The sequence below is a fragment of the Miscanthus floridulus genome, chromosome 14 (assembly GCF_019320115.1).
Source record: "Miscanthus floridulus cultivar M001 chromosome 14, ASM1932011v1, whole genome shotgun sequence".
NCBI lineage: Eukaryota > Viridiplantae > Streptophyta > Magnoliopsida > Poales > Poaceae > Miscanthus > Miscanthus floridulus.
The window spans coordinates 53,479,641-53,505,980 of NC_089593.1; the positions used below are offsets into that span (position 1 = coordinate 53,479,641).

Genomic DNA, 26,340 nt, shown 5'->3' on the forward strand with positions numbered 1-26,340 from the left:
TGCAAAATAATATTTGAAATGTATTTTTATAAGATCTAGCTGTATAATTTTATGTTATCTAGCTGTATACTTTTTATGTGCTCCAGTTGACAGTTGTTTATCAAAATGAAATATAAAACTTGCACACTTGAAATGGGTCATGGCCAAAGCCATCTATAAAAACAAACCCAATGTGTATTACTGCAAATAAACACCCAATTATTAAACGGTAGCATTTCCATCTCGACAGATTGCGTGAGAATCTAAAGTACAAGTCCAATACTAAGTTTCATTTTTCTTATAAAATGGAAAGCTAATAACATCTTCTTTTCAACTTCTGTGCATTGGGCAGCATTTTAGGGAACGGTAGCATTTTTTTTTTCTTTTCTTTTTGATGAGTAAGGGGAAGGGCCAGCATGAATAGGCGAATGAAAAGAGAGCCCACCCAGATGGTCCAGTTCGAATTTATACAAAGTTGGGCCATTGGAACCCATAATTGACCCATATGCCAAAGGCATCCTGGGCCTAATCGTCTGTCAGAGTGTCAGTGGAACTAATCATCTGACTGGCCTTCAGAGCTCAGGGTGGGAAAAAACAGCTGAAATAACAGGAAGGACTGCAGCAGATTTTACAAAACCAAATCAAACTAGAGACGCAGACTGGAGCATTTGCGACCAAAAACTACAACAAACGACAGACCAGAGGTTCAGATACTAAAAAGGGCATGATGAACTCTAGCAACCCAAGCAGAACGGTAGATCAGTAGACAGATCACAAATCCCCGTCCTATCTGAATCGAGTTCTAGTAGTAGTAGAAATTAGATCGAGCTCGAACCAACAGCATGCATCATCTGAAGAAATGCAGTTCAGTGCTGCTCGTGCCGTTGGCTGACGGCAGGTGGCTGGAGCATCCACCACTTCAAGCTGATCGCCGCTCCTGGTGGCGCCGCCGCCGCCCTAGCTTCCTGGCTCGTCGGAGTCGTCGGGACTGCAGTTTTTGCCGGTAAGTTCAGGTGGGGACTTAGCTTTTCTTGAGCTGAAGAAGGAACTGAACAAAGAACATGCGAAGCACAAGCACCCGATGGATGCTCTGTTGCTCACCAGATGTTCAGGTTTGGAAGGGCGGCTGCTACTGCCGTAGTAGAGGAAGCTGCGGTGTTGGTGGTGTGCAGGGATTCCCCCAGTGCAGCCTTCTCCTTCAAACATGAACACAGAAGCACTTCCAGGTCAGATCAGTTGCGCTGAGCTCAAACTCCATGAAAAATGCATTTGGGAGGTAATTAACTGATGAGAAACTAAAACAAAGACAACTTCCATTGAAATAGAGTGCATGGTTTCACTTTGAGAAGTACATGTGGGAATTGGAGATTATAAAAGAGTACTGAAAAGTGTGTGTTATGTGATTACCTGCACTACCAAGGATGTTTTTTTTTCGCAGTTTTTATTAGAAAGGAGAAAATAAAAAGCCAGTGCCGGCCAATTTTAATTCTGAGTGAAAACCAAGGCCGAAAACCATTTGGCTAGGGAGAGCGTGCCGCCCACCTGTACAACTTTGGTACAACGACCACTTAATTAACTTCACACCACTACTAGCTCATGTATGCTATGTATAGCCAACTTGGTGAAAACTGACCCAACTAGGAACTAAACCAATGATGCTTTGTTTGCTGTACAGGTGTAATAAGAAGATTTGTTACCTTCTCTAGAATGCTATTTTGTTCCATCAGAACAGCTTCCTGCAAGTAGGGATTAAAAATACAAAACTTCCAATTACTTCCACCACCTCTCACAAATAAAAACATGAGAACCGAAACAAGCAATAATAAAGAATTTGAAGAGCTACTTAAAAATCTAAAATTGATCAACATTCTAGCTACTTAATTTGCGATAGAATAAACAAGTTGTTTTTATTAACGATGTAAATTAAAGGTAATTGCTTTATTTGGCATATTTGCCTTGTTTCGGAGCTCCTCGATCGAGTTGAGCAAGATGTGGTCCTGAAATAGATAAAGTAGGCATCAAAAGGCACTGTGAGCACTGACGTGTGAGTAACAGTTGTAATATACATTATGTGTACAATCACCGTGCATGTGTCCTGCACTGTACCTTCCTGGATCTGATGTTCCTCAGAGCGCTGTCTATCTGGTGCTCAAGCTGCTGTACCTCTCTGAATGTCAGGGACTCAAGTTGCTCCCCCATGAGATTCCTGAAACAGGAGTACATGCATATGACAAGTGTCAGCAGATGAGGGCCCTATTATTCACATCTTCCTTAGACCCTGTTTAATTCCATTTGCCATGGCAAAAGTTTAGTCCCTAAATTTTTGCTGTTAAACTTTAATCTTGCTTGAGGTGTTTAGATCCATGGCAAAAGTTTGGGCTAAAAGTGCAAAATGAAGCATCCTTCACACCCCCAATGTTTTTAGCCTAGTTTTGCACCTCTTGAGGTGCAAATGTCAAAACTTTAGTCCCCCTTTTGCTACAACTGTTTAGATCCATTTGCCCAAAACATGGGCTAAAAGTGTTGGGCACAAGTTTTGCTAAAGGAAATAAACAGGGCCTTATATATGAGACATGATTGTTGGATATATTATGGGTTTGGCCATATAAAATTTAATAAATTAAATAAAACTCTATGTTCCATAACATTAAGTGTTGTATGGTTTAATATCATATGGGATTTTGACTGAACGTTGACTCAGCTTATTTGGTTGGAAATTATCCATCTTAATTGAGAAGCTGAAAAAAGGACACAGGAGTGACACACGCACGCGCGCGCCGCCGCTGCCGGCGACGGCCGGGCCAGGGCGTGGGCGTGGCAGGCAGGCGGCGAGCAAGCGAACGGGCAGGCGTGGCTAGGTTTTGTCACTTAATCCACATAATTACGGGAGTTTCTCTCTTTTATGGTGGAAGCGAGTTGATTGCGCTAGTTACCGTCTCTTCGTGTCTCCGTCTCCTGAGTTCCTCCGTTGGCCTTCTCCCTCCCCACCACATGCATAAATTAGATATTCTCCATTAGTCCAATTCTCCCTTCGCTTTCGAGAAACCACATCTCAACCGCCCTTGGGTTTCCCCGTCCCGTATCTCTACGCGCACGGAGCAACGGGAGAGTAGTTGCCTCCGGAACCCTTGTCTGCCTGCGAACCTTGCACGGGGTGTGCGGCGATTAGGTTTTTGGGGAGTGATTCCGCGACTGCGTGTCCACGTCGCAGACGTCTTCTTCCTGGTGATCGCTCGTGGAACAGCAAGGTGTCTTCTTTCCGACGACCGTTCGTGGGACTGCACTGCGAACATCTTCCTGCATCGACTATGGTCCACGACTTCGAGCAACGCACTATGTCTGGTGCGAATGGAGCCTCTGATGCCCTCGGCATGGGACCCTCCGCTGGGTACACTCTTAACTCTCTGATTACCGTACTTTGCGTACTTACTATATCGATCGATATGTCATACTTGCATGCTGTAGCGTTTGTTAGTGATATACACATACACATATTTGCTGTCACGAACCTGCTGATGTTTTATTTCTGGATTAAATTGACCCTGAAAATGCCTAATTATCTAACAATCCAAAAACCTAATTTTAGGCAATTTTCTGTCAGTGGTTTTGCTGCTGCTTTGAAGCCGAATAATTTTGATGGCAATAATTTCATGATATGGCGTGCCAAGATGGTGTTGTGGTTGACTGCTATGAACTGCTATCACGCAGCACAGGGGAAGCCTGAACAATTTACTCCGAAGGAGGAGAAAAAGTTCTTGGCTTCCGATAATCTATTTCGAGGCGCCGTGATTAGTGCACTTCATAGTAAGTATGAGAAAACTACATATCTTGCACACCAGACAAAGAATTATGGGATGCTCTTGAGGCAAAGTTTGGAGTTTCTGATGCTGGTAGTGAGTTGTACCTTATGGAGCAGCTGTATGACTACAAAATGGTTGAAAACCGTTCTGTAGTGGAACAGGTTCATGAAATACAGGCGCTAGCAAAGGAACTAGAATATTTTCTATGTTTGTTGCCCGACAAGTTTGTGGCTAGCGGTATAATCGCTAAGCTGCCATCTTCTTAGAGAGATTTTGCTACCTCTCTAAAACACAAGAGATAAGAGTTTAGCGTGGCTGAGCTTATTGGATCTCTTGATGTTGAGGAGAGGGCGAGAGCAAAAGACAACCATGGAAAATGAGTTGAGTCTTTCGCTACCAATATGGTGCAGAAGAAAAACTCATTTGCATCCCGTAATAAAAAGAAGAAGAAGATGCAAGAGAACAACAATACAAAGCCTAAGCAAACTGCTCAGTTTAAGAAGAAAAACAACAAGAAAGGTAGAGGTTGCTTTGTTTGCGGGAGTGATGAACATTGGGCAAGTGCGTGCCCAGACCGCAAATATAAGCAAGAAAAGAAATTAGCAAACGTGGTGATTAGTGAGACTGGAGGAGGAACATCTGGGTATGGTAATTCTTTACCTTTTATTCTTTCAGTTTGTCTGTCACCTGAGTGGTGGATGGATAGCGGTGCTAATATTCATATGTGTGCTGATGTTTCTTTATTTACTTCCTATCAGGCCGGCGGGACTAGAGCCTTGCTGATAGGAAATGGTTCGCATGCGCGTGTTCTTGGTGTTGGTACAGTCGTTCTGAAGTTTACTTCGGAAAAGATGGTGCTATTAAAGAACGTGCAGCATGTCCCCTCCATCAAGAAGAATCTTGTTAGCGGTTCTCAAATGTGTCACGATGGCTTTAAAATTGTGCTTGAGTCCAATAAGTGTGTTGTGTCGAGACATGGAACATTTGTTAGAAAATGTTATGATTGCGGAGGCTTGTTCCACTTATCTTTGCTTGATGATGTGTGTAATAAAGTAGTGAATAATGTTAATGTTTCGGATGAGTCGAATATATGGCATTCACGACTTTGTCATATTAATTTTGGCTATCTCACGCGGCTTGCAAATCTGAATTTAATCCCGAAATTTAACTTAGTCAAAGATTCTAAATGCCAGGTGTGTGTGCAATCGAAGCAACCGCGCAAGCCTCACAAGGCTGCTGAGGCGAGGAACTTGGCACCATTAGAACTCGTTCATTCTGATTTATGCGAAATGAATGGCGAATTGACTAAAGGCAGTAAACGATACTTCATAACATTTATAGATGATTGTACTAGATTTTGCTACGTGTACTTATTGAAAACTAAAAATGAAGCGTTGTATTATTTTAAAGTCTATAAAGCTGAGGTAGAAAATCAACTTGAGAAGAAAATCAAACGTTTGTAGTCTGATCACGGGAGAGAATATTTCTTAAATGAATTTTCTGAGTTTTGCGCGGTGCATTGAATTATTCATGAGAGGACGCCATTATACTCACCACAGTCCAATGGGATAGCAGAGAAAAAGAACCGCACTCTAACTGATTTGGTTAATGCCATGTTAGAGACTGCGGGACTATCTAAGGAATGGTAGGGTGAGGCTATATTAAAAGCATGTCATGTCCTGAATAGGGTGCCCATAAAGAACAAAGAAATTACACCATTTGAGGAATAAGAGAAGAAGAGATTAAATCTCTCTTACCTGTGAACTTGGGGTTGTTTGGCAAAGGTGAATGTGCCAATAAACAAAAAGTGAAAGCTTGGACCAAAGACTATTGATTGTGTTTTTCTTAGTTATGCTATTCACAGCATGGGTTATAGATTTTTAATTATAAATTCTAGTGTTCCTGAGATGGCTGTTGATACAATCATGGAATCTAGAGACGCTATATTTTTTAGAATAAATTTCCCATGAAAAATGCACCTAGCACGACTGGTCATGAATTTATAAATTCCCATGAGCATGAAAATTTTACTCCGATAGAACAAATTGAGGAACCCTATATGCAAAATCCTAAGGAGGATGACACTATAGTCACTAGAAAAAGTAAGAGACATAGGACTACAAAGTCTTTTGGTGATGACTATATTGTGTACCTTGTGGATGACACACCAACAACCATTGAAGAGGCATATTCCTCTCCTGATGCTGACTTATGGAAGGAAGCAGTACGGAGTGAGATGGATTCTATTATGTCTAATGGAACTTGGGAAATAGTTGATCGTCCTTATGGGTGCAAGCCTAAAGGGTGCAAATGGGTGTTCAAGAAAAAGCTTAGGCCTGATGGTACTATCGAGAGGTACAAGGCAAGACTTGTGGACAAGGGTTATACTCAAAAGGAAGGTGAGGATTTCTTTGATACTTATTCACCGATTGCCCGATTGACTACAATTCAAGTTTTGCTTTCCCTAGCAGCCTCTTATGGTCTTATCGTTCATCAAATGGACGTTAAGACAGCTTTCCTAAATGGAGAGTTAGAGGAGGAGATCTATATGGATCAGCCGGATGGGTTTATAGCAAATGGTCAAGAAGGCAAGGTGTGTAAATTATTAAAGTCATTATATGGCCTAAAACAAGCTCCTAAGCAGTGGCATGAGAAGTTCGACAGAACTCTAACAGTTGCTGGCTTTGTTGTGAATGAAGCTGACAAATGTGTGTACTATCGGTATGGTGGTGGTGAAGGAGTTATTTTGTGCTTATATGTTGATGACATACTGATCTTTGGATCTAGCCTCAAAGTGATTGAGGAGGTGAAGGAATTTTTATCTAATAATTTTGAAATGAAAGATTTGGGAGAGGCTGATGTTATTCTTAATATCAAGCTTCTGAGAGAAAATGATGGTGGGGTAACTCTATTACAATCCCACTATGTGGAAAAAGTGTTGAGTCACTTTGGGTTTAGTGACTGTGAACCTGCTCCTACACCTTATGACCCTAGTGTGCTATTGAGGAAAAATCGGAGAATATCAAGGGATCAATTGAGATATTCCTAGATCATTGGTTCGCTCATGTATCTTGCTAGTGCAACAAGGCCTGACATCTCATTTGTTGTGTGCAAGCTGAGCCAGTTTGTGTCAAACCTAGAAGATGATCACTAGCGTGCTCTTGAGAGAGTGATGCGCTATCTAAAAGGCACTATGAGCTATGGTATTCGTTATACCGGACACCCGAAGGTGCTGGAAGGCTATTGTGATGCCAACTGGATCTCTGATACTGATGAGCTTTATGCCACAAGTGGATATGTGTTTTCGCTTGGAGGTGGTGCTGTTTCCTGGAAGTCTTGCAAGCAGACTATCTTGACGAAGTCTACAATGGAAGCAGAACTCACAGCATTAGACACTGCTAGCTCTGAGGCTGAGTGGCTTCGTGATCTCCTTATGGATTTACCAGTTGTTGAAAAAACCATACCGGCAATTTCTATGAACTACAATAACCAGACTATGATTATGAAGGTTAATAGTTCTAAGGATAACATGAAGTCCATAAGGCATGTTAAGAGACGACTAAAATCTATCAGAAAATTGAGAAACTCTAGAGTAATAGAGTTGGACTATATTCACACGTCTAACAATCTGGCAGATCAATTCACTAAGGGTTTGTCACGCAATGTGATAGAAAGTGCATCGAGAGAGATGAGTTTGAGACCCACATGAAATTTACTATAGCGGTAACCTATTCTATGTGATCGGAGATCCCATGAAGTAGGATGGTGAAACAAGCTAGTAGTAAATTGTGAGGAAAGATCCTTAGTAAGACTCATTTCTAATGCATATCTTTCCTTTCTATAAGGCAGGTTAGTTTTTACCTTAATGTATTTCAAGTGGCTTGCTAAAGCAAAGATATTGTCCTACAGAACATCTTTTGAGGAACACACCTATATGAGTCAGACTGCTGGTCACAGTTTATGAGATTTGGGTGATCTCTAAATACTCATAAAAGGACTGGAGTATGACTTATATGCTTCAAATAGAGGGGATGCCTTTTGCAGCCTAGTATCAGCTAATGACTTTAGTGACATTCACCTCACACAAAATTATCAATTCAAGGCTTAGTCCATTGTCCAGTTGTGACTGAGTGAAACTATTGCTCTAGATGGATGTTCAACTTAACAGTCTCCATTGAAACACTGGTATATAAAATAAATGTGGTTCTGAGACTACTTTGTTACAAACCCTAGAGTTTGGTGGGGATTGTTGGATATATTATGGGCCTAACCCATATAATATTTAATAAATCAAATAAAACTCTATGGTCCGTAACATTAAGTGTTGTATGGTTTAATACCGTATGAGATTTTGACTGAATGTTGACTCAGCTTATTTGGTTGGAAATTATCCATCTTAATTGAGAAGCTGAGAAAAGGACACAAGAGTGCCACACGCGCACGCGCACGCGCCGTGGCCGTGGCCGTGGGCGTGGGCCGGGCCGATGCTGTGGCCGTGAGCGTGGTCATGGCAGGCAGGCGGCGAGCGAACGGATGGGCGAGCATGGCCAGGTTTTGTCACTTAATCCACATAATTATAGGAGTTTCTCTCTTTTATGGTGGAAGCGAGTTGATTGCGCTAGTTACCATCTTTTTGTGTCTCCATCTCCTGAGTTCCTCTGCTGGCCTTCTCTGTCCCTGCCATAGGCATAAATTAGATATTCTTAGTCAGTCCAATTCTCCCTTCACTTCCAAGAAACCACATCTCATCCGCCCTTTGGTTTCCCCATCCCGTACCTCTGCGCGCACGAAACAACGGGAGAGCAGGTGCCTCCGGAACCCTCATCCGCCTACGAACCTTGCACGGGGTGTGCGACGATTAGGTTTTTAGGGAGCGATTCCACGACTGCTCGTCCATGTCGTAGACGTCTTCTTCCTGGTGATTGCTCGTGGAACAGCAAGGTGTCTTCTTCCCAGTGACCGTTCATAGGACTGCACTGCGAACACCTTTGTCGGGTTCATAAACCCGGGGTCCCTCGGGGACTAGCTTCCATACCAGGGCTCGGCCCAGGAGAACGGCCTTTCTTTCTTCTAGATCGGCCCAAGAGTCTAAACTCAATAGACCAGAGCACTCGCTTCAGGCCCTGGCCGCCTTTGGCCCATCTTTCCGACCGGAGCACTAGCTTAGGCTCAGGCCAACTTCGAACGGCCTCTCCGATCGGAGCGCTAGCGTCAGGCCCCGGCTGCCTTCGCACGGCCTCCACTCAGAAAGCCTGACCCAAGGACCACCTCCGACTCCGACCTCGTGTCTCCGACCGGGGTTCATAGAAGAACCCTACCCATCGCTATTCTCCGACTGGCGCGCCAGAACCGACTGGGGCCATCTAACCAGGGACGCCCGCTCGGAAGGAACCAGAAGGCGTACAAAGGAAGGCAAGACAGGGCTCGCAAGTCAAACCACGGCACCAGAGACCATACCCTGTGGAACAGTACTTTACAGCCGCCCTACCACAAACAGTATTGTAGGCGCCAACAATTATCTCTACAGTATTGTAGGCGTCGGTCAAAACGCCCGTACGGTATGACCCTCATGTGCCTCTAGGCATCAACAGTATTGTGGGCGCCAGAATTCACCGTACCAGGTGAACGTGGTAAAGTCATGCCTCCAGTCGGTGAGACAACATTTTTTGCAGGTACCGATGTCCTCCAGTCTTGAAGAAAGCAGCTCAACCTCCCACGTGTACCTAACATTCTATAGTGATATCAACAGTATTGTGGGCGCCCACCATTATCCTGTCCCCGTCGGCGTGGGCAAAAAGGCTTAGAAACATCCATACTCTCTCTCTCCTTTTCACTTGTAAAGCCATCCCCTTCTTCTATAAAAAGGGATGTGCTCCTTCCAAACACAGGCAGTTAACCCAAGTGGACTTCTTCAAGTTCAGGTTCATTAGATCGATAGCTCGCAACCCCTCAAGCACACGCTAGGACAATTCGTTCATAGCATAGCTCCTGTCGATCTCACACCAACCCCTATGAAGGCCCGACAAGGCTTGGGGGCTCAAATGCCAAGGGACTACGACTCCGAACTCACGTCGACAGGATTGACGACATCCAGCTATGGCGCTTGGGACCGTGACTCCAAACTCACGTTGACAGGATAGGCGACATCCGGCTACGACTCTTGGGACGACGACTCCTAAACTCACGTCGATAGGATCGGCGACATCAGGCTATGGCTCTTGGGACCGTGACTCCTAAACTCGCATCGACAGGATCTATGACATCCGGCTACGGCTCTTGGGACCGCGACTCCTAAACTCGCATTGACAGGATCTATGATATCTAGCTACGGCTCTTGGGACCACAACTCCTAAACTCGTGTAACGGCTTCACTTAGGATCCAACGAGCTCTGGCTCGTCCGATTCCTAAAAACTAACTAAGCTAACTCTCTCGATCCACGGTGTGCACCGACGCCTGGGTCCATTCGCAAACTCTGCCTCACCCGATCCCGCGGCGCGCATTGACACCAAAAGATCAGTGAGCTCTAACACAACCGAACCGAGCTATCTCCACCCATGGCATGCACCGACGCTAGGGTCCGTTCATGACTTCGACTCACCCGATCCCACGGCGCGCAACGACATCGTGGTTAAACAAAATTCCATCTCAAACTAAAAAACACATGCATACACACCTGCTGAGACAACACCCCCAGCCGGTTTGGCCGGAACCGGCTGGGGCTCGGAGGCTACACCCGCGGGTGCGCTCGTGCGCACCTGCCGACAAAATAGAAAAACATCCCCTGTTGACAAACTCAGAAACACCCTCCAGCCGGTTTGGCACGAACCGCCCGGGGGCTACACCCGTGGGTGCGCTCGCGCGCACCCGCCAGCAAGACAAAAATCCCCTAAACGATTCTGCCCGAATCACCCGAGGGCTCGGGGGCTCCTGTCGGGTTCATAAACCCGGGGTCCCTTGGGGACCGGCTTCCACGCTAGGGCTTGGCCCAAGAGAATGGCCTTTCTTTCTTCTAGACCAGCCCAAGAGTCTAAACTCAACAGACCGGAGCACTCGCTTCTGGCCCTGGTCGCCTTCGGTCCATCTTTCCGACCGGAGCACTAGCTCAGGCTCAGGCCAACTCCGAATGGCCTCTCCGATCGGAGCGCTAGCGTCTGGCCCTGGCTGCCTTCACACGGCCTCCACTCAGAAAGCCTAACCCGAGGACCGCCTCTGACTCTAACCCCGTGTCTCCGACTGGGGTTCATAGAAGAACCCTACCCATCGCTATTCTCTGACTGGTGCGCCAGAACCGACTAGGGCCATCTGACCAGGGACGCCCGCTCGGAAGGAACCAGAAGGCGTAAAAAGGAAGGCAAAATAGGGCTCGCAAGTCAAACCACGGCACTAGGGACCATACCCTACGGAACAGTACATTATAGCCGCCCTACCACAAACAGTATTGTAGGCGCCAACAATTATCTCTACAGTAATGTAGGCGCCGGTCAAAACACCCATACGGTAAGACCCCCCATGTGCCTCTGGGCATCAACAGTATTGTGGGCGCCGAAATTCACCGTACCAGGTGAACGTGGTAAAGTCATGCCTCCAGTCGGCGAGACAGCATTTTTTGCAGGTATCGATGTCCTCCAGTCTTGAAGAAAGCAGCTCAACCTCCCATGTGTACCTGACATTCTACAGTGACATCAATAGTATTGCGGGCGCCCACCATTATCCTGTCCCCGTCGGCGTGGACAACAAGGCTTAGAAACATCCATACTCTCTCTCTCCCTTTCACTTGTAAAGCCATCCCCTTCTTCTATAAAAGGGGATGTGCTCCCACCAAACACAGGTAGTTAACCCAAGTCGACTTCTTCAAGTTCAGGTTCATTAGATCGATAGCTCGCAACCCCTCAAGCACATGCTAGGACACTTCGTTCATAGCATAGCTCCTGTCGATCTCAGCCCTTCCGACCGGACCGAATGAACACCCCATCTCTCTCTCTCGTTTGTAACCCCACTACAGACTTCAAGCACCTAGGCTCAGAAATAAAGTCACCGACCGACCCACATTGGACGTAGGGCACGTTGCCTGAACCAGTATAAATCTTGTGTCATTGAGTGTTAGGCCACCTCTGATCACAACGTACAGCAAAACTCAAATATTTACTAGTTGGTCAGTTTCTGTACCGACAGTTGGCGCCGTCCATGGGGAAGACGCTGTACGTTCAACACTTTTTTGGTAATCGGATGGCCCATTTCTCCGCCACCCCTGCCGTGACGGGCTCGGGCGATATGATTTGCTTTGGCTCGATGGAATTTCCCGCACTCTCGACCGCCGAGATGCGGGTTCCACCCGTCTTCGAGCCTTCCCAGGCCTTCCACTTCAGAAGCCTGGACTTCACCGCCGACCGGCTCGGCGTACTCCACCTCTGCGAGGAGACTCGTGACCCGGCACTTGTCGGAGGGACGTCCTCCATCAACTCCAGGACACGCGACATCGACGGCGTGGAATCTGCGCTTCTATCCGAGCAAACTCTCTGCTCAAACCCCGCTATAAGTAATACGGGTACTGTTACTTACTCTTCATTTACTATCCCCAGTCGAGCACCTAGAGAGACTATGTCGTCCACGCCACAAACACCACACGATCGTTCCCCTATGGCCTCGCGTCCTCTGCGGATATGTACGCTTGGGGACTCTGAAGGGTGCTGGTGCCTTTCCCCCTCACATCTGAATTCGTGGGAATGGCAGGCTGCGCTCCTACCGCTTCCCATGAACCCTTGGATGGTAAGGGTGTGAGCGATGATTCCAGCGTCGGCGACGTGGCACCACACCACCGTTCGTCCCGAGAGTACGCCATGGTGGACGCTCCGGGACAGCCACCAGTGGTTGTGGAATCTACACAGACTCACACCCCTCCGGTATGGAGGCCCTCGCGTCTACGCAAGCACACGCCGAGGAATTGCGACAACGGCGGCAGAACCAGCCGCCGCCTGTGCCAGCTCAGTCAGCCCAGCACGTCACGCCCCATGCACATGCCCTGGCAGGTGGCGCCCGGGGTCGCGCCCGTCAGGTCCAATGCGACATCGTGAACGAGGGAAACGATGTCCCCACAATTCGCCCGGGCTGGCCAGAATATTGCTGCTGCAGCGATGCTTCTACGCGGTGTTCCCGAGCCCATCGACCCTCAGGAGCGGGCTGTCTATCGGAACCTCCGGGTTTTAGTAGAAGCCGCCGCCGTCCAACAGGCGGAAAGCTCCGCATCAAGACTCCGACGCATGCCCTCTCTCCCCACTAGGGGAACGGGGACGCGCCAGACGGATCACTCCATTCGCTCGCCGCTACAGCCGCCAGGACCGGCTCAGAGTGCGATAGTTGCGCCACGGTCCGACCGGGCGCCTGCTCCACACCTACCATCAGTACACGGGCGGCCCGATCCACACCAGGACGCCCGTAGCACCATTGGCAACTGGCATCGGTCCCAACGTAATAACGCTATCCACCATACGGCGGTAGGTGCCACGAATCCTGGCCAAACCATCGAAGGAACTGGCGAAACGCGCCCCAGGCGTAGTCGCCGGCCGGACGACCGAAGCCATAGCCCCAAGGGCCTAGGGCCTCGGGCCTTCAGCTGACACATCCGGAAAGCATCGTTCCCACGGCATTTCTGGCCCCCCACCAACATCACCAAATACAGTGGGGAGACAAACCCAGGCATTTGGCTCAAAGACTTCCGGCTTGCCTGTCGGGCCAGAGGAGTGGATGATGCCTTCTTCATCATTCAATATCTTCCCATTTGCGTGGGCGAACATGTTCAGGCATGGCTCGAATTTCTTCCGCACGACAGCATCCATGACTGGGCGGACCTCAAGAGGGTCTTTCTCAGGAATTTCTAGGGGATGTACATTCGACCGGGGAACTCCTAGGACCTCAAGAGCTATCAGCAAGAGCCCAGCAAGTCCCTACGGGATTACATCCGTAGGTTCTCCCAACGATGCAACTCCCTCCCTGATGTCATCGACGTAGACGTCATCAGCACATTCCTCTCCAAGACAAACTGCGAGTCCCTTATCCACAAGCTTGGCTGCTTGAAACCCCGTACCACCCGTGACCTACTTGACATAGCCACCAACCATGCCTCTGGCGAGGAGGCGGTCGAAGCAGTCTTGAGCGGAGGCCAGGATAAGGTCAAAGCCAAACGCATGGACCCGGACGAGGGCCCCTCCACGCAGAGGGGCAAGAAAAATAAAAAGGATCGACGTCAGACAGACAGTGCCCCGTTGGTCGCCATGACCGATCGTGCAGTCAAGCAGCCCCATCAGGGACTGCCTGACCACTTCAACAAACTCATGGACGGTCCATGCCCTAACCACGCCTACCCTGTCAAACACCTCTACAAGGAGTGTGAGCTCCTCAAATGTTTCCTCTAACAGGCCAGCGGGCCAAAGGATGGAGATGGCAAAGAGGCAGCACCCAAGAAGGGAGGTATGGCAGGCAAAGACATAGACAACTTCCTCGATGCTGAAGAATGTATCATGATCTTTGGCGGATCCGACGCCATCTGGACCAAGCGACAGCATAAGGTTTGCTATCGAGAGTCATGCACCGCTGAGTCGGCCATCCCCTCCTTCCTCAGCTGGTCGGAGTCTCCGATCACCTGCGATCAGAGGGACCATCCCTCCCATATCGCAAGACCAGGACGCTATCCACTCGTTGTCGACCCCATCATCCGCAAGAAGCGACTTATGAAGGTGCTGATGGATGGCGACAGCGGCCTCAACATCCTATACATTAACACCCTCGATGCCATGCACATCCCTCGATCGGAACTCTGCCCGACGGGCTCCCCCTTCCATGGGGTAATCCCAGGAGCGCAGGCATACCCGCTCGGGCAGATCGATCTGCCCGTCACATTCGGCAGCCGAGCCAACTTCCGCTCGGAAGTCCTCACCTTTGAGGTGGTGGACTTTCTAGGGTCCTACCACGCCATCTTGGGGCGGCCATGCTATGCAAGATTCATGGCAATCCCCAACTACACCTACCTCAAGCTGAAGATGCCGGGACCAAACGGCGTCATCACTGTGAGCAGCACGTTCTCGCACTCCTTCACGTGCGACCACGAACACTATGAGCTCGCCACTGCGGTCGTCAACTCATCTGAACTCCCATGGCTCGGGGAGTCATCGGTCCCGGCAGCCTCGGACTGTAACCAACCAACTTCCTCGTTGGCCTTCCGCCCGCTCAAAGAAACCAAGACAGTGGGAATCAACCCCACCAACCCAATCAAGATAGTTCGGATCGGGACCCAGCTCCCGGCCAAATAGGAATGCGAGCTCGTCGACTTCCTATGCGACAATCGCGATGTCTTCGCATGGCAACCATCTAACATGCTAGGGATACCCCGGGAGGTCGCCGAGCATGCACTATGCCTTACCCCGAGCTCTAAGCCCACCAAACAACGCCTACGTCACTTCGACAATGAAAGGCGTAGGGCCATAGGCGAGGAAATCGCCAAACTCCTAGCAGCCGGGTTCATCAGGGAGGTCTTCCATTCCAACTGGCCCACCAATCCCGTCCTGGTCAGAAAGAAGACCAAGAAGTGGAGAATGTGCGTTGATTATACTAGACTTAACAAAGCATGCCCGAAGGATCATTTCCCATTACCACGCATAGACCAGATAGTTGACTCCACCTCGGGTTGCAAAATCCTCTCCTTTCTGGATGCCTACTCAGGCTATCACCAGATCACGATGAAAGAGTCCGATCAGCTTGCAACCTCGTTCATCACCCCGTATGGTTCATACTGCTACGTGACCATGCCTTTCGTCCTGAAGAACGTTGGCGCCACCTACCAAAGGTGCATGCAGCAATGCTTCGCTGACCAAATTGACCCGCACGACCAGCCCGATCAGGCCGAGCGGCCGAAACCAACAATCGCCGTCTATGTTGATGACATAGTGGTCAAAATGGCTCAAGCTTGCGACCTAATCGTAGACTTGGCCGCGACGTTCGCAAACCTCCGAAGGTTCAACATCAAGCTAAATCCCGAAAAGTGCATTTTCAGGGTTCTAAAGGGGAAACTGCTTGGATACATCATATCTGAGCACGGCATCGAAGCCAACCCTGAAAAGATCACGGCCATCTCCAACATGGGCCCCATATGCAATGTCAAGGGCGTGCAAAGGCTCACCGGTTGCCTGGTTGCCTTAAGCCGCTTCATCTCCCGGCTCGGTGAACGGGGGATGCCGCTCTACAAGCTCCTCAAAAGGACGGACGCCTTCGTCTAGACTGAAGAAGCCAAGTAGGCTCTCGAAAGCCTCAAAACGTCCCTAACGTTGGTCCCAATCCTCGTTGCTCCTGAGCGGGGAGAACCCCTCCTCCTTTATGTCACGGCAAGTAACCACGTGGTGAGCGCCGCCCTAGTCGTAGAGAGGGAGGAACTGGGACACTAGCTCAAAGTGCAGTGACCCATGTACTTCATCGGAGAAGTGCTTACCAACCCCAAGGTCTAGTACCCCCAAGTGCAGAAACTCCTATATGCCGTACTAATGGCGACCAGGAAGCTCCTACACTACTTTACCGACCACGAAGTCACGGTCATCACTTCATACCCACTCGGAGACATCGTCCACAACCGCAACGCCGTAGGATAAATCTCCAAGTGGGCTCTTAAACTCATGGGCCATAGCATCAGATATATCCCTGCATTGCTATTAAGTCTTAGGCTCTCACGGATTTTGTCACCGAATGGACGGAGGTCCAGGTACCAATCCCGGATGTCACCCACGAATACTGGACAATGTACTTCGACGGGTCCGTAATGACGCCCGGCTCAGGAGCTGGAGTGGTTCTGATCTCCTCGGATGGGAGTAGGCTCCGTTACGCCATCTACCTCCACTTCTCATCTTCAAACAACACCGTGGAGTATGAGGCCCTTATCAACGGACTCCGCATCACCATCGAGCTCGGCGCTACACAACTCTACGTCCGTGGCGACTCAGAACTAGTCGTTGATCAGGTCATGAAGGAGTCCTCCTATAAAAGCCCCCTCATGACAGCATACTACCAAGTGGTGCGCAAGCTCGAGGACAAATTCCAGGGGATTGAACTACATCACATCCCTCGAAGGGACAACGATGCCACCGATTTCCTCGCAAAACTGGCCGCCAGGAGGGATCCATCCCCAATCGGGGTCTTCATCAATGACATCCACGAGCCATCTGCTCGCATCTTGGAAGATCCGACCCTAATGCACCCCGATGCCTAGTCGGTGGTCAGGGGCTCTGACCCCGACGCCCAACTAGCGCCTAGGGTCTCCGACCCCAGTACCTCTACACCACCCACAAGCGTCGCTGTATTGGCGCCTGGTCGAACCAATTGGCAAGTACCGCTACTCGCCTACATCCTTGAAGAGGTTCTCTGCCCGAAAGGATGGAGACCCGACAAATCGCTCGATGCGCCAAAACCTTCTTCGCACTCGGTAACAAGCTCTACAAATGGAGCCCATCAGGGGTACTCATGAAGTGTATCCTCACTAGCCAAGGGAGGGATCTCCTCCTCGAGGTTCATGACGGCATTTGCGGGCATCACACGGCCCTAAGGTCGCTGGTCGGAAAAGCCTTCGCCAAGGTTTTTACTGGCCCACCGCACTACGAGATGTAGAGGAAGTCGTTTGTAGGTGTGAGGGATGCCAGTTCTATGCCCGGCAAACAGATTTGCCAGCATAAGAGCTCCAAACCATCCCTATCACCTGACCATTCGTGGTCTGGGGCCTCAACATGGTAGGACCCCTCAAAAAGGCCCCGGGCGGTTTCACTCACCTACTCATAGCGGTCGACAAATTCACCAAGTGGATAGAGTCCAAACCCATCACCAACATCCGGTCGGAAGAGGCAGTCAAATTCTTCCTTGACATCATCTACCGATTCGGCGTTCCCAATTGTATCATCACTGACCATGAGACTAACTTCACCGGGAAAAAGTTCCTAAACTTCAGCAATGGATACGGCATCAGGATCGACTGGGCCTCGGTCGGACATCCATGAACTAACGGCCAGGTTGAACGTGCTAATGGCATGGTCCTCCAAAGACTTAAGTCACACATCTTCGACCGACTCAACAAATACACCGGGCGATGGGTTGTGGAGGTCCCAGCGATCCTCTGGAGCCTAAGAACGACCCCAAACTGATCCACGGGATTCACACCCTTCTTCCCGACCTACGGAGCTGAGGCAGTGTTGCCCTCCGACCTCGGCCACGGCGCACCAAGAGTGAAGGCTTTCGACCACGACCGAGCCACGGAGGCCCAACAAGACGCAGTCGACCTACTCGAAGAGGCCCGTGAAGCAACCGTCATCCGCTCCGCTCGCTACCAACAAACCCTCCACAGGTACCACAAAAGGAAGATCAGAGGAAGGATTCTCGAAGTTGGCGACCTTGTACTCCGGAGGACCCAATCAATGAAGGAAAAACACAAGCTCTCTCCACCATGGGAAGGACCCTATATGGTAACCGAAGTAGTCTGAATGGGCACCTACCGACTAGAGGACAACAACGACAACCTTCTCAACAACACTTGGAACATTGAACAGCTACGTCGTTTTCCCCTAAATTTGGTCTAAACCACTTTTTAGCTAGAACATGCTCCCGTAAGAGCACCCCTGCCCGAAACACTTTCAGCCCGGGTCGCTCGGGGGCTCCATAAGGGTACAATATTAAAATATTGCCTCTCTTTTTACTATCGCACAATAAAACAACTGTGTCCCCAAATAGAAACACATTCCATTCCCTGTGTTTACCTTACGTAACTCTGTTCTTACTCCCAACCCAACGCACCCCGCCTTTTCCTATGGTTATGAACAGCTGAGCCTCGCGGGCCATGCCCCGGGCTCACAAGGTCGCAGCCTACGGAACAAACAACCAGGTACGAGAAAGAAAGGATAAAAAACAAAAGTTATGCTAAGATAAACACAGGGAACGAATATCGTGGTTCTGTCACAAGGACAACACGGATGTGTTCATTAATACAAAAATGTTCACATGAGGGCTAACCCACGATTGACAAGCGCAGGTACCGGTCGGACGTTTCCGACTGGAGCTCTTCGAACCCCGTCACTCTAGTCGTGTAGGCACCACCACACGAAATCTCCTCCGAGAGACCAACCGCCCCCCTGAGTCGATCGAATCGCTCAGTATCCACACCGGAGATATAGGTAGGAAGTGAAAGGGCGCCCCATGCAGGCCACGCCGACTCCGTCTCGAATGACGAGCACGGGTCCTGGTCGGACATTTCTGACTAAAGCTCTCCAAACCCCGTCTCTCAGGTCATCAAGGTGAGCATGTGTTCATTAATACAAAACTATTCACATGAGGGCTAACCCATGATTGACAAGCGCAGGTACTGGTCGGACATTTCCGATTGGAGCTCTTCGAACCCCATCACTCCAGTCGACAAGGTAAAACACTATCAAAGCCCCTCTATTTCAATTTAAAACATTCATACATACATACACGCATTTCATTCCATATGCCTGAACCCCCCAGACGGTTAGGGCACGAACTGCCCCGGGCTCGGGAACTAAGCATCGCACGTGCAGCGAAATGCATCAGAACACTCCGTGTTGCACCACGAAGCGGCGGCTTGCCTCATTCGATATGAGCAACCGAACAGAGCCAGGGGAGAAAACCATAGATGAGCACCATGCGGCCTTGCCCGGTCTGGCAAACCGGGTCATCTCAACCTTCTCATTCGATCCTGAACCTCTCGCCAAGCCCACAGAATCTCCATCGAGGGGAGGCCATTAGGCCACCCGGGTTAGTCTCTGGAACGACCTAGACATCTGCCGGGCTATAGGTAAAGGAGTAGTGGAATGCCACAAGACGGCTATGCGGACCCCGTCACGAACGACAAACCTAGATTCCGCTCGATCACACCCGTTAGCGAGCTCACCGAACTAGTCTTCAAGCCCGAGCGATCGGGACAGGCGATGAAACTCAGCCCCTCCGGTTGTGAGGAACTGGATGGGGCAGCGCAAAATGACTCACACCAACCCCTACGAAGTCCCGACAAGGCTCGGGGGCTCAAATGCCAAGGGACCGCGACTCCGAACTCACGTCGATAGGATCAGCGACATCCGGCTATGGCTCTTGGGACCGCGACTCCGAACTCACGTTGATAAGATAGGCGACATCTGGCTTAGACTCTTGGGACCGTGACTCCTAAACTCGCGTCGATAGGATCGGCGACATCCGACTATGGCTCTTGGGACCATGACTCCTAAACTCACGTCGACGGGATCTATGACATCTGGCTATGGCTCTTGGGACCGTGACTCCTAAACTCACGTCGACGGGATCTATGATATCCAGCTACGGCTCCTGGGACCGCGACTCCTAAACTCGTGTAACGGCTTCACTTAGGATCCAACGAGCTCTGGCTCGTCTGATTCCTAAAAACTAACTAAGCTAACTCTCTCGATCCATGGCGTGCACCGACGCCTGGGTCCATTCGCAAACTCCGCCTCACCCGATCCCGCGGCGCGCATTGACGCCAAAAGATCAGTGAGCTCTGACACAACCGAACTGAGCTATCTCTACCCATGGCGCGCACCGACACCAGGGTCCGTTCACGACTCCGACTCACCCGATCCCACGACGCGCAACGACATCGTGGTTAAACAAAATTCCGTCTCAAACTAAAAAAACACATGCATACACGCCTGCTGAGACAACAACCCCAGCCGGTTCGGCCCGAACCGCCTGGGGCTTGGGGGCTACACCCGCGGGTGCGCTCGCGCGCACCCACCGACAAAACAGAAAAACATCCCCCGTTGACAAACTCAGAAACACCCTCTAGTCGGTTCAGCACGAACCGCCCGGGGGCTCGGGGGCTACACTCGCGGGTGCGCTCGCGTGCACCCACCAGCAAGACAAAAATCCCCCGGATGATTCTGCCCAAATCACCCGAGGGCTTGGGGGCTCCTGTCGGGTTCATAAACCCGGTGTCCCTCGGGACCGGCTTCCACGCTAGGGCTCGGCCCAGGAGAACGGCCTTTCTTTCTTCTGGACCGGCCCAAGAGTCTAAACTCAATAGACCGGAGCACTCACTTCAGGCCCTAGCCGCCTTCGGTCCATCTTTCCGACCGGAGCACTAGCTCAGGCTCAGGCCAACTCCGAACGGCCTCTCCGATCGGAGCGCTAGCGTCAGGCCCCAGCTGCCTTCGCATGGCCTCCACTCGGAAAGCCTGACCTGAGGACCGCCTCCGACTCCGACCCCGTGTCTCCGACCGGGGTTCGTAGAAGAACCCTGCCCATCGCTATTCTCCAACTGGCGCGCTAGAACCGACTGGGGCCATCCGACCGGGGACGCCCGCTCGGAAGGAACTAGAAGGCGTACAAAGGAAGGCAAGACAGGGCTCGCAAGTCAAACCACGGCACCAGTGACCATACCCTGCGGAACAGTACTTTACAGCCGCCCTGCCACAAATAGTATTGTAGGCGCCAACAATTATCTCTACAGTATTGTAGGCGCCGGTCAAAACACCCTTACGGTATGACCCCCCATGTGCCTCTGGGCATCAACAGTATTGTGGGCGCCGGAATTCACCGTACCAGGTGAACGTGGTAAAGTCATGCCTCTAGTCGGCGAGACAACATTTTTTGCAGGTACCGATGTCCTCCAGTCTTGAAGAAAGCAGCTCAACCTCCCACGTGTACCTGACATTCTACAGTGACATCAATAGTATTGCGGGTGCCCACCATTATCATGTCCCCATCGGCGTGGACAACAAGGCTTAGAAACGTCCGTACTCTCTCTCTCCCTTTCACTTGTAAAGCCATCCCCTTCTTCTATAAAAGGGGATATGCTCCCTCCAAACACAGGCAGTTAACCCAAGTCGACCTTTTCAAGTTCAGGTTCATTAGATCGATAGCTCGCAACCCCTCAAGCACACGCTAGGACACTTCGTTCATAGCATAGCTCCTGTCGATCTCGGCCCTTCCGACCGGACACTCCGTCTCTGTCTCTCGTTTGTAACCCCACTACAGACTTTGAGCACCTAGGCTCGGGAATAAAGTCACCGACCGACCCACACTAGACGTAGGGCACGTTGCCTGAACCAATATAAATCCCATGTCATTGAATGCTAGACCACCTCCGATCACAACATACAGCAAAACTACAAATATTTACTAGTTGATCACTTTCTGTACCGACAACCTTTCTACATCGACTGTGGTCTATGACTTCGAGCAACGCACTATGTCTGGTGCGAATGGAGCCTCCGCTGCCCCCGGCATGGGACCCTCCGCTGGGTACACTCTTAACTCTCTGATTACCGTACTTTGTGTACTTATTGTATCGATCGGTATGTCGTACTTGCATGCTGTAGCGTTTGTTAGTGATATACACATACACATATATGTTGTCACGAACCTGCTGATGTGTTATTTCTGGATTAAATTGACCATGAAAATGCCTAATTATCTAACAATAACGAGTGAGCAAGAGTTTTTATCTGACAAATGCACATGTTTTTTTTTTCAGAGAGTGCTTGGTTAATTTGATATATATATCCAAATTGATTGAGCTTCTGTTTTTAATAGCTGTTTTTTGTCCGACAATATTTGCAACTTGTTACCTTTGACTCTTCTGTAGAGCTTCAAGTTTGGACCTCAACTTGATGTGATCATAGCTCATGTTCTCCTAATAAAAGTTACAAATGAAAGTGGTAGTAAGATCAAGAACACAATGAATGCACAGCTGTTCCACATAGGTTAAATAAACTTTTAGTCACATAGAAATATTCATACAGTATTCCAGTTTCCGTACCTGCGATTCTTCAGGGTAATCCTCCGTCACATCCCTATCTTCACATAGTAAGTACCTCTCATATCGGTCAAGGATTTGTTCCATGCTGTTATTTGTAAGAACAAGAAAAAAAGGGAAATGTTTATTTGATACATAATATATCACCCTATTATCAATTTACAAGTTTCTCTCTATCCTCATCCCGTGCAACACATCGTATTAATAATATTATATCTTTCAATCAAAAAGGAGAAAATTGTTAACTTGATGAGCTCTATCTGTAACATCATTTATATAAAATTTAGTTCTACACTCTCCACTTAATTAGAGTATAGAATAATGCACTCCTTTCGTGCCAAAAAGAGTGCAATTCTAGATTTTCCATAAGTCAATCAGCTTGAAGTTTGTCCAAACCTATAAAAATTGTACTGATATTACTACTGAATAGGTATTATTAGATGAACTCAAGAAATATTTTTTAAAACCTATTCAAAGATATAAATATTAATACTATTTTCTATAATGTGGTCAAGCTTAAGGAAAAAAAAAATGATTTAGTGTAAAAACCTAGAATTACACTCCTTTAGTTTTGGGATGGAGGGATTATTATATCACATATGCATGCATAAAGATCACTGGCGATCAAAATTGTGGACAGAAGATCTATCATATGGATAATGCATGGAGTACATGTAAGAGTACAAGCAATTCACGTCCAATAATTAGATCAATCAACGGTTGAGTGATCCACAAATGTATAACTAGCAAGCACGCCTCTGTTCTTTTGGACTCCAGAAACAGCTCATTCACATGCACCATGTGGATATGTAAGTAAAGAAGAGTTTTAAGGCCTATTTGGTTGCACTGAAGCTAGCCTAAGATTGCCACGTCAACCTTATTAGTATTAGGCAAATTTATTGTAGCGCGCAACAAACGTGGTGGAGAAATCGGTGACCACAAAGTTTGTTGCACTGGTTAGAAACTAGCTAGGGACAATGGCAGTGCACAATCTTTATTTATAGCTCATGTTTCCGACGCATGGTTTCTGTTTAGACTCTTTAAACTGATTAGTTTTCTTATATACTGTAGCTAATTAAACTTTTTCTTTTCTCCCATAAATATCTCACCTCTCGTTGCATATCAGCTTCTTAATCTCTTTTTTTTTTCTTGCATGAACGAATGGTCATAGATATTTCTGATTAGTTGTTCATCCTCTTGATTAGTTTCTTTGCATGGTTGATGGGCTTTATTCATTCGCTGTTAACACTAGCAAAACAAGAGTGAGTCCGGAACCTCAACCTAGCTTCCGTAACAATAGCTTGTTAATTGGACACCACTTTCACAGAGATTGATGCCGTTTCCTTGGAGAAATGGCTTAGACGGCGATGGAGCGAGTAATTGTTATCGTTATTAATTAGTCAAGTCAATGTCCTAAACAGAACGATGCGGCTGAAAGCAAAGCGCCAGTCCGAGTCCGTAGCGTCACGTTTTGTGAACAGGACATGTTTTTTCGTCGACGGAATCTCGGTGTCAATTCGTCCAATGGCGGCCAATGGGTGGTGAGGTCCGGGGTGCATGCATATCTGTGCCGGACACACACCGGTCACCAGAGGCGGCCAGGGCCCAACAGCAACACCGACCTTTCCTCATCTGAACAGGAGCTGAGCTTTTTTGGAACATGGCATGCATGTCCCGGATCGGAGCTAAATAAAGCTGGTGTGGCTGGTCTCGAGAGCTAGCTAGCAGTGCACATAGCACGGTGGTGGCAGCACAGTGCCGTACACGGCCCTGAACAGGAGTGTACTATACTTCCATAAATAGCGCGTGTACGTAGGGTGCCCGTGCCTGCCTCCGGCCGGCCAAATAATGAGATGCCTGCCGTGCGTGTACGACTGTAGTAGTACGTACGTGCCACCACTCACGGATTCACCTCACCACACCACACCACACCACTACCAGATAAGAAATGGTGGGCGTAGTCCTGCAGGAGTACCACCATGCAAATATATATGCAATGCATTCTGCATGCACGCGATCGATCGAACGCGCGCGAGCACGTATGTAGCATCGTACGTACGTACCTGCCGTGCGCGGCGAAGTGGTGCATCCTGCCCTTGTCGGAGAAGATAAGCAGAGCGACGTCGGCGTCGCACAGCACGGCCAGCTCCCGCGCCTTCTTCGCCAGCCCGCGCCGCCGCTTCGAGAAGGTCACCTGCCGGCTCACGCTGTTCTCGATCCGGCGCACCTCCACCTTGCCGCGCCCGCGACCCATTGATCTTCTTCGATCTCTATATCTATCTATACGCCGGTGTTCGTTTATTTGGAAGGCACAGGCACAGGCACAGGCACAGCAGCCGGCCGGCGGCGAGCTGGAGACGAGATTATATAAAAGAAAGAAACACGCACTACGAATAAGCCGCCGAGGCCGAGCGCTGTGCTAGCCAATGCAAGCCTTGCTATTTTTATAGCACGCAGGGCGCCGGGGAGGGGACTGGATCGACTACTGGACATCGGAGTACAGTAGCGTCTGCGCGCTCACTGGCTGTCGACCGCCGGTTGGCTGCGGCGGTGGGCGACCACGTACAAGAGGGGCCGGATGCCGGAGCCGCCGGGACCCGCGGAGGAACAGCCAGATTCCCGTCCTTAGGACCCTGGGCTAGTTAGCTGCCTGGGAGTTGCCTGTATTTATTTGCAAGAATGCCTGATCAGGCAAAGCTAAAACATGCATGATGTGCTGTTTGGTTGATGCCCTGGAAGTCAGCTTGGGCTGGTAAAGAAGCCAGGCATCGTTTGGTTGTTTAGCTTGCCTGGGTTATACTCACCATTCTGTACGAGTGCAAAGATTACTTTCACATGAAGTGTATTTCTTTGATAAAGTAATTGTTGATATATGGAGCATTTCACATCGTGAGAATAAATAAACCAAATATCTCATATAAAATAAGTTTATATTTTCAGATGGGAACAACACATTATTATGAAACAAATAAACCATGAACTCATGTTCCAGACAATGAGCCCTATTCATAATCTCTCGCTGAGTTTTCAAGCTATAGGCTGACAAATATTGCAACTTAAGATTACATAATAATTCGCTGATACACAAAAGCATATCTCATAGGCTGTCCCAAGAGTCTGAAACTTCTCCATCAGCGTCAGCTACTGACTGTCAAGTTTGGCAGCACCTAATTAGCAGGTAGTCATACTGTACATACTGAATTCAAAAGGGCGCAACAAAAATAGACCCCATCAGCCATAATCAAAAGATCATGCAGCTACAATCAGCCATAGTCAGTCATAACCAGAGTCACTGCCAGATAGATATTTAAACACCCAACGCTCAAGATATTCTTGACCCATATTGATAAGGAAGCTGAGATGGACTTGCAAACAGTTTTTGGAGGCATCGTCAGCTTCTTCTCAATGTATACCAGTAACAAATTCAGATATAACTGCAGGCCAATTTGTAGCTTTTGCCCTTGGATTTGATCCTGCAGCATTTTCACCTCCCTTGCCCTTAGCATTCATGCTGCTTTCTCCTGTATCCATGTAGTGGACTACAGAAAAAAAAAATATATTGCAGTGAAGAAAACAGCAAGCAACAGTAAAGAAAAATATTGATAAATGATAAGACATTGAGCATCCGAGCTCCGTGCTGGATAACATAACTAGGAATCGGTTCTATATCCATCTGAGCATCATGTGAAAAAAAAAGTACGAAATAAATTCACATGTACAGATTTTTTTCATGTCTGTCATTTTGTACAACTGTT

The 26,340-nt window shown here is 48.8% G+C and overlaps 1 protein-coding gene across 1 annotated transcript; it reads right to left on the reverse strand.

Annotated features, from left to right (window-relative positions):
* Positions 1-880: 880 nt before the first annotated feature.
* Positions 881-24,839, reverse strand: LOC136502614 (MADS-box transcription factor 20-like). Its single transcript, XM_066497873.1, has 8 exons — positions 24,649-24,839; positions 22,589-22,673; positions 22,398-22,462; positions 2,086-2,185; positions 1,935-1,976; positions 1,677-1,715; positions 1,081-1,175; positions 881-967 (listed from the first exon to the last, which is right to left on the reverse strand). The coding sequence occupies exons 1-8, from the start codon at positions 24,837-24,839 to the stop codon at positions 937-939; spliced, it is 648 nt and encodes a 215-aa protein (XP_066353970.1). The 3' UTR covers positions 881-936.
* Between the last annotated feature and the right edge of the window lie 1,501 nt (positions 24,840-26,340).

What these genes read in the sequence shown, in the direction of transcription:
- LOC136502614 (XM_066497873.1), bottom strand. Translation starts at nt 24,839, where the DNA reads ATGGGTCGCGGGCGCGGCAAGGTGGAGGTGCGCCGGATCGAGAACAGC. An exon ending in ATTACCCTGAAGAATCGCAG is followed by an intron (nt 22,463 to 22,588) that starts GTACGGAAACTG and finishes AACTTTTATTAG; the next exon opens with GAGAACATGAGCTATGATCA. An exon ending in CTTCCAAACCTGAACATCTG is followed by an intron (nt 968 to 1,080) that starts GTGAGCAACAGA and finishes CAAAAACTGCAG; the next exon opens with TCCCGACGACTCCGACGAGC.